This window comes from Heptranchias perlo, chromosome 7 (genome assembly GCF_035084215.1).
Source record: "Heptranchias perlo isolate sHepPer1 chromosome 7, sHepPer1.hap1, whole genome shotgun sequence".
Taxonomy (NCBI): domain Eukaryota; kingdom Metazoa; phylum Chordata; class Chondrichthyes; order Hexanchiformes; family Hexanchidae; genus Heptranchias; species Heptranchias perlo.
Window position 1 is genome coordinate 77,878,197 of NC_090331.1, and position 19,555 is coordinate 77,897,751.

A 19,555-nucleotide genomic window follows, 5' to 3' on the forward strand; every position below is an offset into this window, starting at 1 on the left:
CTGGAAAATGCGCTTGAATAATGGTGTACGCCATAGATGCCACTTCCTGGCTACCAGAAGCTCTATGCTAAAGTGGTGCATGTAGCTGATCAGTGTGACATGGGTGGTACTCATGGAGGAGTATGTCAAAACCATACATTTGGCCTTGGACGCAGAGCTGTGTTTATGCCTAATGTGCATTCTTTGTTCATCCCTATCCTATGATGCTCAGTTATTTCACTTCTATTGAATTAATGTTAATTCAGCTGAATTGTATACAGTCTTAAATGTAATAAAGAGAAATGGCTGCACACCTGTCAGTGTCTCATTAACCACTTTACTGTTTTATCCATTTAAATCTGTTATAAGCAGCCTGGAAGGAAGGAGATATTTTGTTGTCGTATGTTCTCCCCGGCCCACATCACAAATGGGAAACGCTAATGAATTGCTGTACTCGTTCATGTCAGTGGCGCAGAAATTCAAAGATGCCAATTAAAGGGGAAGTTTGCCACAAAATGCCTGCTCCCAGGATTCCTCTAGCCAAGAATTCTAAAAATTAAAACTGGTGACCGAGTTTACAAATTGCTCTTTATTTGATGCTCAGCATTATTGGCCAGTTCAGGAAAACACCTGTATGTAATCTTTAAAATTTTACTTGCATGTGAAGAAAATGTAGTTGCCCTTGTCTAAACTAACCGTAGTAGTTAAGTGTTTGAACTGTCCCTGCAGGAAACCATGGTAGTGATTGTAATGTGTATTTAAAAGTATCACAGCATTTCACATACAATTTCTATGAGCTAACGACATAGCCATTTTCACGCTGCAGTAAATGAATGGCCATTTAATCTTAACACAGGAAATACTAGACAAAAAAAGACCAAGGTCCACCTTGTTCACCTTCTACCCTCCTGGTAGTCGCATGATGTAATGGTAATGGAGTTGTTGACTAATCATAGTGATCAATCTCTATCAATTAGTCTATAACAGATCCAGACATGACACAAGGAAAACCCCAGTGGTGGAGAGTATTGGGAACCATAGGTCAAAGTCACCTGTTCCTCCCAAGCATGCTGCACTTACCACATGTCATGTCTCTCATTACTCATTGTATCCCAAAATATTATTTTCTGAAAGAAATCTGTCTTTTTCTTGTGATGGTTTGGGAAGGAATTTTGATCAGGAGATGGGAAGAATCTCCTACTCTTTGTATAGAGCACTGAGAGCTTTGAGACCACCTGAGCTACTGGAATAAACACACATCCATGGATTAATGTATCATTTGAAAGACAGTGCTTCTGGCTGCACACAACACTCTTAGAACTGCACCAGAGTGCTAGCCTGGATCAGGTGCTGGAGTGGGGTTTGAACCAAAGCCTTCTCACTCTGAGGTGAGAATGCTCCCAACTGAATCGAGTTGAGACTTTAACTGGATTTTTCAGTGTAAAAAATCAGTGTAACGCAACCCCATTGCATCATAGCTCAGGCTAACTTTGAGATCAAGTTCAGCCCATTTGTGCTGGACTGGTGTTGATGCCAATGCACATTTGGAGCTCTTGAGTAGCAAGAGCACTGGACAACTTTGTAGAGGACTTGGTACCATGTTTGACACCATTTTAGCAATTTTCTTTAATTGAGGATATGCATGTGGTAATTTGTGATTTAGAAAAATTAGGAACAGCAACTGCATCAATTGCTGCTTGGAATTAAATTAATGATTTGGCAAGACCTGAATCGAGGTGAGAAGTGCGGACAGTTTAAAGATTTTGAAATGATTAGTTGTATCATCCCATTAGTCACAGGTTCTTCTCAATATAAAAGATCCCGTGACTGTTTCCTTTCCTACATGGAGGGAAATCTCGACAATGAATGAGTAAGATAAATCTATCTCTTGCTCCTATCTCTTGCTCTCATCTCTTTTTTTCACTTCCCCCCCCCCCCCCACCCCAAACCACCACTTCTACCCCCAGCAGTTTTGATACACATCCTACATGCAAGCCACCTTCAAATTCAGATGCTATAGGAAAGATAGAGCAGGAGGTAAGAGAGGAGGGGGAGTTTCGTTCTTGATTAGGGAGAACATCACGGCAGTAGTGAGAGGGGATATATCCGAGGGTTCGCCCACTGAGTCTATATGGGTAGAACTGAAAAATAAGAAGGGAGAGATCACTTTGATAGGATTGTACTACAGACCCCCAAATAGTCAATGGGAAATTGAGGAGCAAATATGTAAGGAGATTGCAGACAGCTGCAAGAAAAATAGGGTGGTAATAGTAGGGGACTTTAACTTTCCCAACATTGACTGGGACAGCCATAGCATTAGGGGCTTGGATGGAGAGAAATTTGTTGAGTGTATTCAGGAGGAATTTCTCATTCAGTATGTGGATGGCCCGACTAGAGAGGGGGCAAAACTTGACCTCGTCTTGGGAAATAAGGAAGGGCAGGTGACAGAAGTGTTAGTGAGGGATCACTTTGGGACCAGTGATCATAATTCCATTAGTTTTAAGATAGCTATGGAGAAGGATAGGTCTGGCCCAAAAGTTAAAATTCTAAATTGGGGAAAGGCCAATTTTGATGGTATTAGACAGGAACTTTCAGAAGTTGATTGGGAGAGTCTGTTGGCAGGCAAAGGGACGTCTGGTAAGTGGGAAGCTTTCAAAAGTGTGTTAACCAGGTTTCAGGGTAAGCACATTCCTTATAAAGTGAAGGGCAAGGCTGGTAGAAGTAGGGAACATTGGATGACTCGGGAGATTGAGGCCCTAGTCAAAAAGAAGGAGGAGGCATATGACATGCATAGACAGCTGGGATCAAGTGGATCCCTTGAAGAGTATAGAGATTGCCAGAGTAGAGTTAAGAGAGAAATCAGGAGGGCAAAAAGGGGACATGAGATTGCTTTGGCAGATAAGGCAAAGGAGAATCCAAAGAGCTTCTACAAATACATAAAGGGCAAAAGAGTAACTAGGGAGAGAGTTGGGCCTCTTAAGGATCAACAAGGTCATCTATGTGCGGAACCACAAGAGATGGGTGAGATCCTGAATGAATATTTCACATCGGTATTTACGGTTGAGAAAGGCATGGATGTTAGGGAACTTGGGGAAATAAATAGTGATGTCTTGAGGAGTGTACATATTACAGAGAGGGAGGTGCTGGAAGTCTTAACGCGCATCAAGGTAGATAAATCTCCGGGACCTGATGAAATGTATCCCAGGACGTTATGGGAGGTTAGGGAGGAAATTGCGGGTCCCCTAGCAGAGATATTTGAATCATCGACAGCTACAGGTGAGGTGCCTGAAGATTGGAGGGTAGCAAATGTTGTGCCTTTGTTTAAGAAGGGCGGTAGGGAAAAGCCTGGGAACTACAGACCGGTGAGCCGGACATCTGTAGTGGATAAGTTGTTAGAGGGTATTCTGAGAGACAGGATCTACAGGCATTTGGAGAGGCAGGGACTGATTAGGTACAGTCAGCATGGTTTTGTGAGAGGAAAATCATGTCTCACGAATTTGATTGAGTTTTTTGAAGGGGTAACCAAGAAGATAGATGAGGGCTGTGCAGTCGACGTGGTCTACATGGACTTTAGCAAAGCCTTTGACAAGGTACTGCATGGTAGGTTGTTACATAAGGTTAAATCTCACGGGATCCAAGGTGAGGTAGCCAATTGGATACAAAATTGGCTTGACGACAGAAGACAGAGGGTGTTGACAAGGTACCGCATGGTAGGTTGTTACATAAGGTTAAATCTCACGGGATCCAAGGTGAGGTAGCCAATTGGATACAAAATTGGCTTGACGACAGAAGACAGAGGGTGGTTGTAGAGGGTTGTTTTTCAGACTGGAGGCCTGTGACCAGCGGTGTGCCTCAGGGATCGGTGCTGAGTCCGCTGTTATTTGTTATTTATATTAATGATTTGGATGAGAATTTAGGAGGAATGGTTAGTAAGTTTGCAGATGACACCAAGATTGGTGGCATTGTGGATAGTGAAGAAGGTTATCTAGGATTGCAACGGGATCTTGATAAATTGGGCCAGTGGGCCGATGAATGGCAGATGGAGTTTAATTTAGATAAATGTGAGGTGATGCATTTTAGTAGATCGAATCAGACCAGGACCTACTCCGTTAATGGTAGGGCGTTGGGGAGAGTTATAGAACAAAGAGATCTAGGAGTACAGGTTCATAGCTCCTTGAAAGTGGAGTCACAGGTGGGATAGGGTGGTGAAGAAGGCATTCGGCATGCTTGGTTTCATTGGTCAGAACATTGAATACAGGAGTTGGGATGTCTTGTTGAAGTTGTACAAGACATTAGTAAGGCCACACTTGGAATACTGTGTACAGTTCTGGTCACCCTACTATAGAAAGGATATTATTAAACTAGAAAGAGTGCAGAAAAGATTTACTAGGATGCTACTGGAACTTGATGGTTTGACTTATAGGGAGAGGTTAGATAGACTGGGACTTTTTTCCCTGGAGAGTAGGAGGTTGAGGGGTGATCTTATAGAAGTCTATAAAATAATGAGGGGCATAGATAAGGTAGATAGTCAAAATCTTTTCCCAAAGGTAGGGGAGTCTATAATGAGGGGACATAGATTTAAGGTGAGAGGGGAGAGATACAAAAGGGTCCAGAGGGGCAATTTTTTCACTCAAAGGGTGGTGAGTGTCTGGAACGAGCTGCCAGAGGCAGTAGTAGAGGCGGGTACAATTTTGTCTTTTAAAAAGCATTTGGACAGTTACATGGGTAAGATGGGTATAGAGGGATATGGGCCAAGTGCAGGCAATTGGGACTAGGTTAGCGGTATAAACTGGGCGACATGGACATGTTGGGCTGAAGGGCCTGTTTCCATGTTGTAAACTTCTATGATTCTATGAAATTACCAGTGGAAGCGCAGGCAGATTCAGCTCAGAACAGAGGTTTGAGGCTTACCCCTTGCTGTGACACACCTCCCATCTGAATCAGGTTGCATAATGTTGAGTGACTACTGCTGTAAAGAACAGAGATAATGAAAGCAGAGAATTTAATTATTGGTTACAGGACACAATAGGCTGTTCAGAATGCATAATAGTACCGATCCAGAACTTGGCCCACAAAGGTTATTTTATCCTTTTAGCATGTCTGGCTGCTTGTAACAGCATTTAAGTGACTCAAGAGAAACTGCTTTTGACCCATCAGCCATTTTCAAGTTGCCCACCATGCGTGAGGAGCTTGCTATGTAACATTGTTTGCCCAACTAACAGTAGTTGCATTTCAAAAACTTGTGTGAAGCAGAGTTGTATCAATATAATACGGTGCTATGTAAGTGCAAGTCTCACTAAATCTCTGTTCTCGAGTCTTCGGCTAAGTTGTGCCACAGCGGTGATCTGAAACAAATGTTCACAGCAAATTGTTTGTATTTCATCATTTTTCCTAATTATTTGGGTTTTTCTTTTTGTTTGTTTCCTTCTGTGTTTGGCATGATGCCTGAAGCCCAGCTACTCCTCCATGATGAGATGCTATACCCTCATCTCTGCACCTCTCTAATGCAATTCAGATCGGGAACTGAGGGGGAAGGGAGCTCAAACTAGTTTATCTTCACTCTGTTGTGCACATCATGTTCTTGCACGTTCAACCAGAAAACTAAAATGCAGCTGTCTCTTGAGAAGGACACACCTGATGTGTCTGTTTTAGCACTATCTGCGTTGGCATTGTTTGGGCTCACAGAACAGAGGACTGAATGGATGTATTATCTATTCTCCTTGAATTATTCGGTGCCATGCCATTTTAGTATTAATCCTTTGCTTCGCCTGAGATTCCTCATTTCAAGTTTTTCCAGTTTGATCTATTCATGGTAATTTCATGCATGATTTTTTGTCACTTCTTTTGAAGAGTTATTCAATCACAGTCCCACATCAATCTGCCAATTATTGATTCTTGCACTAACATAAGCTGCTTGGATTTGTCTTGAATAATTCTGTGTTGTGCAGTATTCACAGCTCTCCCCCAGGTTGATCAAAAGCACTTTCTTCTTAGTCATTGTTACAAGCTGCCAGACATGCTAAAAGGATAAACAAACCATTGTGGACAAATCTCTGGGTCGGTAGTATTGTACATTCTGACAAGGCCATTGTGTCATGTAACCAAGAATTAAATTCTCTGCTTTCATTACCTTTGATTCTTCATTGCGGTGGCCGCTTAACATTATGCGACCTGTTTCAGATGGGAGGTGTGTTACAGTCAGGGGAATGATGACCCCAACCTCTGTATTGCACCGAATCTGCCTGCTCTTCCACCTGCAGTTTGGAGGTGGCTTCTAAGTCGAATGTGTATCAAAACTGCTGAGGGGTGGGGGGGGAGGGAGGGGAGAAGAAGAGAAAGGAAATTTTAAATGAGTCTACTATTGGTCCCCTCTCCATAGTATTGAGATATATAGCTTCATTTTAGTTTTCTTTAGGGTTTGCGTGCCACCACTGATGGAGGCGCCATCCTTAAAATGTCATCCACTGTTTATCAGGACAACAGTAGCTGACATTTTAAATGTGCTAAGGATGCCAGCCATGTCTCATTTTCTGCCCTGACAGTGGTAGCTCATTCATAGCCACAGTTCCACAGGTACCAGCATCCCCTGTGGTACCATGCCCAGATGGCCATTCTTCATGTGCAATTGTTAGTAAGTTTGTCGCCCGGGGTGGGGAAGTACCACTGTTCAACAAACCAATACCGGTGAATGAAGTATAAAACAAGTGCAAACAGAATCTATTCTGTTTCTTAATTCCATGTCCATTGGCTGCTACTTCAACAAGGCCATTTTTAAAAGTGAAGTCTTTAGAAGGATTTTGTGCCATCTTATTTTTTACCAATTCCCTTCACTGTGTCCCAAGTATTTCCAAGGAGCCCCAGAATTAATGCCACATGGAAATAAAGAAAGAGCTTGCATTTATATGGCGCCTTTCACTACCTCAGTGCATCCCAAAGCACTTTGAAGTGCAGTCATTGTTGTAATGTAGGAAACATGGCAGCCAATTTGTGGACAGCAAGGTCCCACAAACAGCAATGAGATGACCAGATAATATATTTTAGTGATATTGGTTGGATAAATATTGGCCAGGACACCGAGAGAACACCCCTGCTCTTCTTCGAATATGTGGTGTCGATAGTAGCCATGATGTGGAGATGCCGGTGATGGACTGGGGTGGACAAATGTAAGGAGTCTTACAACACCAGGTTATAGTCAAACAGCTTTATTTGAAATCACAAGCTTTCGGAGCTTTCGGAAGCCTCCGAAAGCTTGTGATTTCAAATAAAGCTGTTTGACTATAACCTGGTGTTGTAAGACTCCTTACACTTCTTCGAATAGTGCCATGGGATCTTTTATGTCCACCTGAGAGTACAGATAGGACTTCGGTTTAACATCTTGTCCAAAATACGGCACCTCTGACAGTGCAGCACTCCTTCAGTACTGCATTGAAGTGTCGGCCTGTATTATGGGACTTGAACCGACAACTCTGACTCCAAGGTGAGAGTGCTACCACTGAGTCAAGGCAGACTAGGGAGCCCACATTTCAGCTGTCTGTGTGACATGTTTCTGGCTCCTGCAGTACTGTAGCTCTTCGTGGTGAGACCTAGGTATGAAATACAGGAATGTGGGAAATATATTACTGAGTATCCTGAATACTATAGGGGAACCTGTAGAGCAGATTATTGGGAAACACCTTTTTATTACTCAAGATGGTTTCGTTATATCCTGGTGCTTTGCGATCTGTTTACTTCAGTTGCACTGGTGGCAGCAACAAGCTAGACATGCCCAAGATTGCACTTGCTCAGTTGTTTGAAAGCCTTGTGGTGCAACTTTATTTTCTTGCCATTGACCTTCCCATGCAGCTAATTGCTGTACTGCTGTCTCTGGAGGACCCTGTGAGAACTACCTCTTAAGGTGTTTCTCTACTTCTCCAAAGGTAGCAGCGCTTAAGCTAAAGGCACTATAATGCCATTTGTATTTCCCTTGCTGCCACTGCAGTGCCTGCAAATTAGCAACTAATCCTTTAATGTATTATAGATTAATTATAGATTTTACATTTTAATGAGCATATTGTGGTATCAGTAGGAATTTGAAATGTTGGATTAGGAATTGTCTCCAGTCCCGAAGCCAAAAAGTTGTAATTAACGGATGTGGCTCAACCTGGAGGCACGTTATTAGTGGTGTCCCTAAGGGATCAGTCCTAGGCCCGCTACTGTTCACTGTTTTTAGTAATGACCTGGACAGTGGTGTTGGGAGTATGGTCAGTAAGTTTGCTGATGACACCAAAATCTGTGCGAGGGTTAAGACAGTAGAGGAGTGCTATCAAATGCAAAAAGATTTAGTAGTGCTAGGGAAGTGGGCACCTGATGAAGGAGGAAGCCTCCGAAAGCTTGTGAATTTAAAATAAAATTGCTGGACTATAACTTGGTGTTGTAAAATTGTTTACTAAAGTAAATAGACCAAGATCCTTGAGCCTATCTAAGTAGCTGAGGTTCTTTAAGTTAGGAATCATTCTTGTAGCTCTCCTTTGGACCTTTCCAAGGCCACTATCTCACCCACCATGTGCGAGGACCAAAACTGGGAACAGTACTGCAAAAGTGGTCTGACCAGCGACCTGTCAAAATGGTGTCCTTTGATTTATACTGAAGGATTAATACTTTAGCTACAGTTTCTCTACATTGGTCATGAACCTTTAATGATCTGTGCACAATAACACCAAGATCTTTTTCTCTCTCAACCTCTTTCAGTATTGTTCCCTGCAAATGATAGGCGTATTCTGTGTTGGCCCTACCAACATGCATGACACTACATTTATCTAAATTAAACGCCATTTACCATTGTGTGGCCCACTTCCTTTTTCACATCGTTCACCTGACGAAGGAGGAAGCCTCCGAAAGCTTGTGAATTTAAAATAAAATTGCTGGACTATAACTTGGTGTTGTAAAATTGTTTACAATTGTCAACCCCAGTCCATCACCGGCATTTCCACATCATATTTACTTTAGAGTAGCGTAGACTTAGAGGTGACCTGATAGAGATCTATAAAATAATTAAAGGGCTGGATAGCGTCCCTATTGATAGGTTATTCCAGTTTAACAGGCTGGGGAGGACCAGGGTACACGAGGTTATACTATGGAAGAGTAGGAATAGACTGGATGTTGGGCGGTTCTTCTTTTCCCAGAGAGTAGTGAGCCTCTGGAATACATTGCCGGCTGGTGTGGTCGGTGCTGACTCTCTGCATGTCTTCAAGAGGGAGCTGGACTGGTTCCTGACTGGGGCAGAGATCGTATCATATAGAAGGTAAGTGTCTTTATAGAGTCACGTGGTCCATGTGATCTCCTGGACTGTTTTCGATGGCCTGACTGAGTCGGAGAGGAATTTTACAGAGTATTTTTTTCCCATTTTGGCCCTGGGTTTTTACTCTTTTTTTGCCTCTCCCAAGAGGTTATATGACTGCAGCGGTGGGGAAGGAGGGAAGTGTTTAAGTCATGATGCTCCGACTATCATGAGTGTGGGGCAGGTTTGGTGGGCCAGCTGGTCTTTTCCTGCCTGTCAATTTTGTATGTCCCTATTTCATTTAGAGCTTCTGAATATTTTCTCTTTTTTATTGTTCATAGGCCTTGTTAAAACTGGACTGCCAGGGTCTTGTCGCCAGGCTCATTCAGGATTTTGTACTGCTCACCGCTGCTGTCGAAGTGGCCCCGAGATGGAGAGAGCTAGCTGAAAAACTGGCCAAAGTTTCCAAACAACAGATGGATGCTTATGAAGCTCCCCACAGGGACAAGAATGGGGTCGTTGAAACTGAGGTGAGGTTATTCAGACTGTTGGCTTAGTGCAGTCAATGTCAGTGCGCACATTCTGAAGCTGGATTTGTACCGCAGTATTGATCCACTTTCCCTTTTAAAAGCTATTATGGATTCTGTATCTGTTTCTGGTCGGGCATCTTATGTTCCAACAGCCCTCTGCACTTTTCTTTAAATCTTCTAACCTCACTCTTTGTTCTTTGGTAACTATCTTAACTTTATGCCCTCTAATTACCAACTCACCAGTGGAAATACTTTTTCCAATTTGCCTTATTAAAAACTCTTTTTTATAATTTTGAACACCTCGATCAGATTTCCTATTAACCTTCTTTGTAATGAAAAGAGCCCCAGTTTTTCTAGAGTCTCTTCATAACTAAAGCCTCTCCTCCCTGGCATCATCTTAATAAATCTCTTCTGTACCCTCTCCATGGTCTTACCATTTATCCTTATATTTCCACTCCTTATTCATCCTCACAAAATGTGTCACCTCACATTTCTCTGCATTAAATGTCATCTGACATCTATCTGCCCAATATGTTAACCTGTTTGTCTTCCTGAAATCACTGTTTTCTTCACACTAAAACACAGACCCTATTTTTGTGTTGTCTGCAAATGTATCTATTGAGAAGAGCAATGGTCCCAAAATTCTCAATTTTTTTCATATTGCAGAAACTGGGTTGATTTTTCAGCCCTTCTTCCCGGTAGAAACTGCCAAATGGTGGGCAACCACCCACTACCCTGTGGCCGCAGCAATGTTCCTCTAGGCCTATCGCTGGGTGCTCGTCCAGGCTCACAAACCCAGCCTGAGATGCTGCTGCACCAGCTACACACACCCCCCCACCTCCTCCCTCCCTCCCCCCCCACTCTCTGAAGATGGGGCCACTCCCACCCCACCCAGGAATCTACCTTCCTTCAGCCCAGAGACCAGAAGAGCTGCCTGATATTGCAGTGGCTGGGAGCCGACGGGCTGCACCGGGGCACTCAGTTTCCTGCCACAGCCTGTTGGGCTGGTACAAATGAGGCCCGGTCCTCAAAATGGACCAAGCTTCCCGGTGGATCACGCTCTGTGGGAAAATCTAGCCCTGTGTTTTCAGTGTTACCAGAGACTCTTAGTATTCAAGATTAATGGTCTTCACCATTGAGTGGAAGGCCCCGATTTGAATCAAGCCTATTTATGGTCTGTTGCCCACTCCATTCATTCATTCATTCCCTCTCTTCTGCCTTCCATCCTCTTTCCTCTCTTCTCCACCCTCCTCCTCCACCCCCCCCCCGCCCCCCCCCAACAAGCCACACTTTTCTGATTTCAACTGATCATTGAAAGCTGTAACGAATGATCACAAGTTCTTAACACCCAGTCTCTAAATTGGCTGTATGAATAGAGGCAGATCAGACTTAACTCTCCCTCCCTAAGGGAGGATACTTATCTGAGTGCATGTGGAAAAAGGCAAAGAAAAAGAAAAGGAATTAAATGTTGCAAAAGTAGACTGTGTGGGGATGTATTTAGTTTCTTGAAGACCATGGCTTTACACAGGCTGATTTTAAACAGTTTTTGAATTACCCTGTTTTACTGACTCTGACCGCTGCTCTATCTGATACGGCTGCATTTGACCTTGGTGAGCAGTAATAACCAAAGAGCCATTTACTAATCTCCATCCAGCTGTTGAACTTGTGTGAGGCTTACTATAGATCGTTCTTTGTTGCTGAACTGACTATGAGCCCTCTTCTTAACCCAAAGCCACTCCCCCGGGCACAGGAAAAACAAGCTGATGTTTGTGCGGCACCATTCATCACTGAATAACTTGAGTTGTGAATAACAAAGTTCCTAATGTTAGCCAAACTTTGTAAGTGACCTTCCCTGTTCTTCCCCACCCCTTCCCCCCAACAATTCCACCCCATCCTGTCACTGAGCTCCTTTGATAAACAGATCTGCTGATCACACAGAGCAGAAATTCCTCAGGCCTTTAAAAGAGGACGTCCCAAAACAGTTCCCAACCAATGATTTACTTTTTTGAAGTGTACTTACTGTTATGTAGATAAGTGCAATCGCCAATTTGCACAGAGCAAGGCCCCAGAAATGAGCAGTTAATCTGTTTTTGGTGATGTTAGTTGCAACATTGCACCTTAACCCAAACTGCGCTAGTGTGATACCAAGAAATTTTTGTGCCTATTTAAGGTTGTGGCATTGGTGCTTCTGTGTACAGTATTATATCCATTGTACCTGAGGGAACCATAAGATGGGTTGATGTGGGGAAGTGGAAAACCTCACTCTGGTCAATCCTAAGTAATTTCTGTGTTTCAACTAGAATTATCCTGCTGTCCTCAAGAAACCCAATTGTATGCATTTTATAATCTAACAGGTACACGGTGATATTGCACCGTTTTATAAACCTTTCTATAGTATATAGATGAGAGGAGCTGGGAGTGCTGTAGCGCAAAGAATAAATGTACTTGGGCTGCTTGGAAGAGTTTGGATTGAGCAGCCAGTTTAACTCAACTAAACAAGAACTTAAAACCATGAAAACGGAAATATGGTTGTCAAAACAATACATTTCACTGGAAAGTGCCCTTTACAGACTCTTATTCCCATAAACATGAATAAGGGATCTTTGGGCTGTAAAGTTGATATATTTGTACTTGATGGTTCCTGTGCTGGTTTCTGGAGTGGTCAGCCAGCTTAAGAGTTGAACTGTGGAGATTTGGGATTGGATGAATATTCTGGAATTTTGCTTGTTTACCATTAGGGATTGGGGAGTATTTCATTATATCATAGTAGGTACAGCACGGGAGGAAGCCATTCTGCCCATCATGCCTGTGCTGGCTGTTTGAAAGAGCTGTCCAATTAGTCCCATTCCCCTGCTCGTAGCCCTTTAAATTTTTTTCCCTTCAAGTATTTACCCAGTTTCCTTTTGAAAGTTACTATCGAATTTGCTTCCACCACCCTTTCAGGCAGTGCATTCCAGATCATTACAACTCGCTGTGTGTAAAAAAAAAAGTTTCCTCGTGTCGCCTCTGGCTCTTTTGCTGATCACCTTAAATGAAATTTTTGCTCAAGAGATTAAATGGGTTGGGTAGAGCCAATGATAGGGTGGATTGTGTAAGGAAGGTGTGGGGGAATATTTTCAGCACAAAGTACTTCCGTTCTCTTTCCCCCCCCCCCCTCCCCTTTTCTTTATAAAGTCATGAAAATAACTCTTGTAGGTAATGGACCTTGTGATTCATTCCATCTCCTTGAGACGTTGTGGTATTTTGGGTCTCACACCTGGCTGGCTGCTCTTGTTAGCTCATGGGTATGTCTTGAAATAGCTCCATTGACCTGGAAGTCTGCTCACCACCAGTCTAGATGTTAAGTCAAGAGAAGTTTAGCACCAACTAGTCGAGTACAAACTTTTCCTGAATTGGATGTCACCAAATTGGCATCCAAACTAGTCCAGAGCAGTTCCAACTAAAGCAGGGGATTTACTCTGGGAGATATTGGTCACCTGTGTGATCAAAGCAGCTGCATTGTATGAAGGATAATGAACTTGTCTACCCTCTTTTTTCTTTCTCTTCTGAGGTACAATTATATGGTTGCTAGCAGACCTCCCTTACCTCATGCTAGTGGCTTTTTATTTCATGCATCAGCCTGGACAGTGCGTATCAACAGACTACTCAACTGTAGAGGGCATCACAGCCAAGCCTGATCCTGCCCTTATTCAAGGATAACACATGCAGTTGCCTGCAGGGGTCACTGGATAAGAACACTCCCGAGCAGGAATCCTGTTGATTTATATTTCCCTCCTTCCTTCCCCATCCCCGGTTACATAGCAAACTGGGGTTTGGATTTCAGAGCCATTCTGGTTCCAAGGGTACAATATAACTGGACTAACCAATGGAAGTTTGTGATAAATATCACAATTACCAAAGTCTGGCTTTTCTGCCATTCACAAACTATTTGCTTCTGCAAATTGCTTTGGTGGTTTTAACCCTACATGAGAGAAAGCTTCCAGCTGTTTCTTTCCAGTGGTGGAATTGAGGCATAGGTCACCATGAATTTTATTCAAATCCTGACTTGTAGAATGAATTATGTGGCCCACAATTTCAATCCCTTTCCAAGTGTGTTTCCGTTGTATTTAATCGGGAATAGGAAAAGAGTGCAGTTAGTGTCGTGAGGCGTTCCCTTATTATGGTTTCGCTGAGAAAAATTATTGACAGAATAATTTGATCTGATTCAAACTTAAACGCCTCAGTTGGGGAAGTTTAGCATCCCACTGACACCTGTTGGACCACCACTTTGTCTGCTACATGTTTCCCTCATAAGTTTGGCTAGTTGAGTCTTAGAATATGCAGCTTCTAATCTATCAATAGAGCAGGAGGATGCAGCAAAGAAGACAAAACAGAACTTTTCTTCGTCACTAGCAAATAGCAGGACTAATTAATTTGTACTCTTCCAGGCTATGTGGAAACCAGCTTATGACTTCCTGCTGACCTGGAGTGCACAGCTCGGAGACAGCTACAGAGATGTGATTCAGGAGCTGCACCTGGGACTGGATAAAATGAAACACCCCATCACAAAGCGCTGGAAACACTTGACGGGGACCCTCATCCTGGTTCATGCTCTGGACATCCTCAGGGCAGCAGCGTTTAGCCCCTCTGACCAGGATGACATTGCTATTTAATCTGGATTTTCTTGAACTTGTCGAGGGAAGACTTGCAGAGTGAGTCCAGCAACAGAAGAGAGTGACTGAAGGATTCTGCCTTGAATGACTCGAGCCGTTTGGACCCAGTTTCTCATTAGTGCCAGCTGGACTAACACACCTGTACAACAAGGAGTATTATGGGGTTTTCTATGTTGCAAAGAGCCTTGATTGTCAGTTTTATGGCACTATCACCCTGAAAGGCAAAATTCAGCCTAGTTCCCATGACATTTTAAAAGTGCCACCTGGTATTTTGTGACTCGGGAGGGAATTCTGATAGCTTGTTTTGCACATAAAATCAATCAAATTATATATGGGGGGAAGGTGGATATGGGTGAATTCACCAATGAGATATTAAAGAACAAAATTCTAATTAAAACATTTTCGAATCTATAGAGATTGTGCTTTAGTGTAAAGAGAAGCTAAACTTTCATTGCATGAGTTTTTTTCCTTTTTAAATAGCATTATTTTATTGGTACAATTTTTTAAATGTGTCAAAGGTCTGAGCAATGTTCCAGAATTGTTCTTTAGTCCATATCCTAAGGAATTGACTGAATGTAGTTTTTAAGCTTTAAGTACAGCAGGAGTCCTAACTACCTCAGGTACGTCTAATCTTTTCATTAGCCTGCTTTAATCATGAAAGCTCATCTCTTAATCCCCCTCCCTTGCATTAGGAAAGTTGTGTGGTGGTCGCCTGTGTGCCAATCCAAATGTTTGCATGTGTTTTCTGCCTTATAAGGCTGTAATTTGGTAAAGCTGCAAAGGGAACTTGGACATGTTGAGACATGTTTGCACCTTGAGATGGGAAACTGGTCCCAGTTATTGCATACTGAAATGTTGACAAACCACTCTGAAAAGAGCATTTTCAATCAAACAGAATCCATCTTGCAGTGCAGTCCATGTTATTCAAAAGTTGCCAATCTAAGGCAGTGATTTCACTCCAGTTTCGAGTAGCATAGCTTTGGGTTTATGTAAAATAATTGAAAATGAAGCTCATCGGGCTGGGGGGGAGGGGCGCGAGGATTCAGCACTTTTGAAAGGCAAAAATGCTGTGGGAGTACAGTCAATCAGGATCCTCTGCAGTGCGTTTTAAAAACAAAGGGGCCCCTGTGGATCTCCCGTCTCACTCTCTTCTCATTGTGATCTATTTGACCGATTCATTACACATTACATACTTGACCTTCCTTTGTCCTACTCACTACTGCTAAAGGTGTATGTTTTTTTGAATTTCTGGTTTGTAAGTCACAATTTCTTGCAGCTTTTATGATGTGGAGATGCCGGTGATGGACTGGGGTTGACAATTGTAAACAATTTTACAACACCAAGTTATAGTCCAGCAATTTTATTTTAAATTCACAAGCTTTCGGAGATTTTCTCCTTCCTCAGGCAAATGTTTGCCTGAGGAAGGAGAAAAAATCATTTGCCTGAGGAAGGAGAAAATCTCCGAAAGCTTGTGAATTTAAAATAAAATTGCTGGACTATAACTTGGTGTTGTAAAATTGTTTACAATTGCAGCTTTTAAATGAGTACTGGGTGGGTCGGACAAAAATGTGGGCACTAACAGTTGATGGAATTATTACTGCTTGATTCTTCTTGGACTGAATGTGAACATTTAGAATTTGTGTGCTTGTGTTTTCCTCTTCACTAAAGATTGTGCTAATTAATGCAATCTAATTTTCAAGCAACACAGTTAAAGATTGGACTAATTGGTCTCAGTGAGGCTGCCAGTAATGCACTTGGTCCTGTTCTATGGGATGTTGACAGCATTTAAACAGCAGAATCTAAAAAGCATTTTAATATTCATTGGCCATTAGGGTTACTATCTCTCGAGCTTTTGAAGCAAATCTAATGCTGCAATGCATATGCATTAACTGGGTAACTTGGGTTTCTTGGACAGTACAATAACATCTCTCCAGCCTTCTTTAGATATTTAGTTGATCATCAAATATTGAGTGATCTGGCACAGTCCTATTTTTTTTAAAATGTCGTTTCCTTTTCATCACTGCACTCTGAGGAACTGTATTTCTCCCAGAAATGTGTCTCTCTCTCGGTGTAATGAGGAAAACATACCAACTTAATGTCCATTTGTTTTCTGTTGGGATGTCAGAGATTGGTGTGATAATTTCCTTTTGTTATTTTCCTGTTCACATCACTAACTTGGGGTCACTTAGGTCAATTATAAGCTCGTACATACCACATTATTCTCGCACGCAATATTTTTGGAATGTATATTGGATAGATCAGAATACAGAGTTCAAAATACATTTCCCTGCTGGTCCCCAAACTGAACCTGAAACTCTGCATAACCCCTCCCAAATTTAGACATGAGCAACCCTTTCTTCAAATGAATGGTTGTTCTCCTGTTTCTAAAACTGTCCATCATAGAACTCCATACAACTCTGCAAAAAAAATGAAAGCTCCCTAACTTAACCTGTAGTAAGTCTATCTGGTTTTATTTGCTATTGGGTACAAGTTTAAAAACTGGTGTCTAGGAATTGCCAGTGGAGGAATTGTGCAATGGCTCTTGTTATTTTATCTTCATTGGGGAACTGTTAATATTTGAGGACAGCCTCCTAAAGTAGTTTTGTGTATTGATGTAAAAATTAGTGACACTCCTCTTGGTGTGAACTGAAGTTCAAGGCGACGCCAGGTTTCAATATGTAGTTGGAACGGCTATGGAAAGCTGATGATGTTTCCCTAGGGGTTAAGATTGAATTTAGCTCGATGTTTTAACTGAGTCCACACGAATGGAAGCTTTTGCTCCGTATATCTGAAGACTAAACATTGATTTGGTCTTCTAAGAAAATCAATTTTCTTTTTCTTAATAAAATAATGCTGACACTGAATGCTTCACACCTTGAATTCTGTTTGATTTGTAAAGGGAATTTGTACTTTTATGAATGTTTGTTGATATTTAAATATGAACAACATACTCCTAGAATTACAGTCATAATTACACAAAAAGTCCAGGATGAGGAATGGCGATTTAGACCATCCAACTCATCCCTCTGGTACTCCCAAATAACCCAAATGCCCAACTGTCTCTCGAATCCTCTGAACTATTTGACTCCATTACGTGGTAGAACATTGCAAATGTGTATCACACTTTGAGTGAAAACATTTTTTTGAATTCTGTTTTGAAAATTCCTTCTGACTAATTTAAATTTATGCCCTATTGTTCTATTGGTCTGACTGACCCAGTAATATTCTGGGTTCACTTTATCAATGCCATAAAATACTTCTTATGCCTCAGTGAGGCCACCGCTTAAATTTTATTTATTCTAAACTTCATACAATTATTTTTTTTATTTAGTTTGAACCCACACTTAGAATTTGCTGAGTCTTTGAATTATTGGTAAATGCACCGCAAGAGTGGGCTGACATTGTATTGAAGTGCACAGTCTGTCACTAATATGTCATCAAATTGATCAAAGCTTATGGAAAAGTTGCTCCTTTGACAGTATTATGTGCTGTAGATGCCTGATCAATAGACCTCTCCATGCCACTAGTTTGGTTAAGTGAACTCTGAAAGAGAAGGACCCCATCAGTCACCTTTACTGGAATATTTTGCAGTGTTGGAAGTGGGAGGGAACCTGCATGTAAGAACATCAAGTGAGTTTTCTTTTTCTAAATGCCTCTTATCATGGAACGCCATGGTCAGTAAAGACATCCTTGAAGTGAATAGATAGTCCTGAAAGTAACAGGACTGTTTAATCCAGACTTTAGTAGTAACTTTGATCCTTGAACAGAACGGACTCTTGTGTGAACACAGCAGTGATATGGCATACCTACAGTTGATTAAATTCCTGCTGCTTGTGAAAACTTTGTTGTGTTAGCTGCAGAGTTTATTTACTTATCTCCGCACTCTTTCCCCCCCCTCCCCCAAACCCTTTTCAAATCATGCACAGTTGAAGTGACCCTTTTGTAACAGTTACCCATTTGAGTGTGAGGTGTTATTCAATATTTGATGTTTTTACACTGAGATTTATTTGCCTGCAGGTTGTAAATTAGTGTAAATTTACTGCTTTTGTAACCACATTGTGCATTTTTGTTTCCAGTATTTGTTATTTGGCTTGTTTTCTGTGTTTTCTTTAATGCTGTAGATGAGGTACAAAGGTTGATGTTACTTCAGAAGTTGTGTATAGCTTGTGAAGAGCATCCTAACTTGTGGTTTAATTGGTGTAGGATTCTGACTAAAAGAAATGACCAGCTATAATTTCATCAACTCAATCCTGAAGACCACAATCTTGACATGTATTCCCCGCTGACCCGTATCACACAGTACACATAGTCTCCAGCTAGCATGACTTAAAATACATTCTGTTCTTCAACCAGTTTTGTAGGAGTATGTTCACTTGCTCACCATTCTGCTGCAGTGAACTCTGTCACCAGATCACACGATTGGTAGTCTCTGGGTTCACACCCCTAAAAAAAAACTTATCTAGAATTGATCAACCTGTGCAAAGCATTTCTGTCTGTCTGTCTGTGTGTGTGTGTTTCTTTCTTCACAGCTTGATACCTCCATGCATCTACAAGTTTCCTCAAATTTAAAGTATGTATTCTTTTTGAAATTATTGTATAAGCATTGTCTTGATTTTTACTGCTACACTTTGAAGGAAAAATCAATTTTTTTTTCATTGTGGGGGAGAAGGAAAAGAGAGACAGTACTCGGTTGTGTGAAGGAGAGTTTAAAGATGTTGTGCCCGATTTTAGCACCCGCTACTGGGTGCGTTCTCGGCGGGGGGGCCCCGAAAATCCCGAAATCCCGGAGCGGGACCGGATCGCGCCTCGATCCCGCCCACGTCCGGGTTCCGCGCTGACGTGCGGGGGTGCGTGGCGCAGCCCCCGCTGGTGGGAATCCCGCAGGCAATTAAAGCCAACGGGATGCCACTTGAGTGTATTTACTTTGGTTGTTCAGGTCATTAACTGACCTGATTAAGGCACTGTGTGTGATTTTGGATAAACATGGGACCGTTTCACACACTGGGGGAAACAGTACCAGTTGAAATGGACGTGTTGCAGCCGTCAGCCTGTGGAAGCTGCAAAGGTCCATTTGACAGGTGGGGTGGGGGGAGACCCTCAGCCATTGCAGGAGGCCGCTCTGTCACTTGGGACAAAGT

At 42.2% G+C, this 19,555-nt stretch overlaps 1 protein-coding gene across 1 annotated transcript in view; it reads left to right on the forward strand.

Moving 5' to 3' along the window:
* LOC137323888 (SH3 domain-binding protein 4-like) overlaps positions 1 to 14,828 on the forward strand; it is a 54,007-nt gene extending 39,179 nt beyond the window's left edge. Inside the window, exons 4-5 of the mRNA XM_067987935.1 lie at positions 9,577 to 9,765; positions 14,193 to 14,828. Coding sequence (XP_067844036.1) covers positions 9,577 to 9,765; positions 14,193 to 14,417 — 414 coding nt within the window. The 3' untranslated portion in view covers positions 14,418 to 14,828. The remainder of the gene's footprint in view (positions 1 to 9,576; positions 9,766 to 14,192) is intronic.
* Positions 14,829 to 19,555: the final 4,727 nt, after the last annotated feature.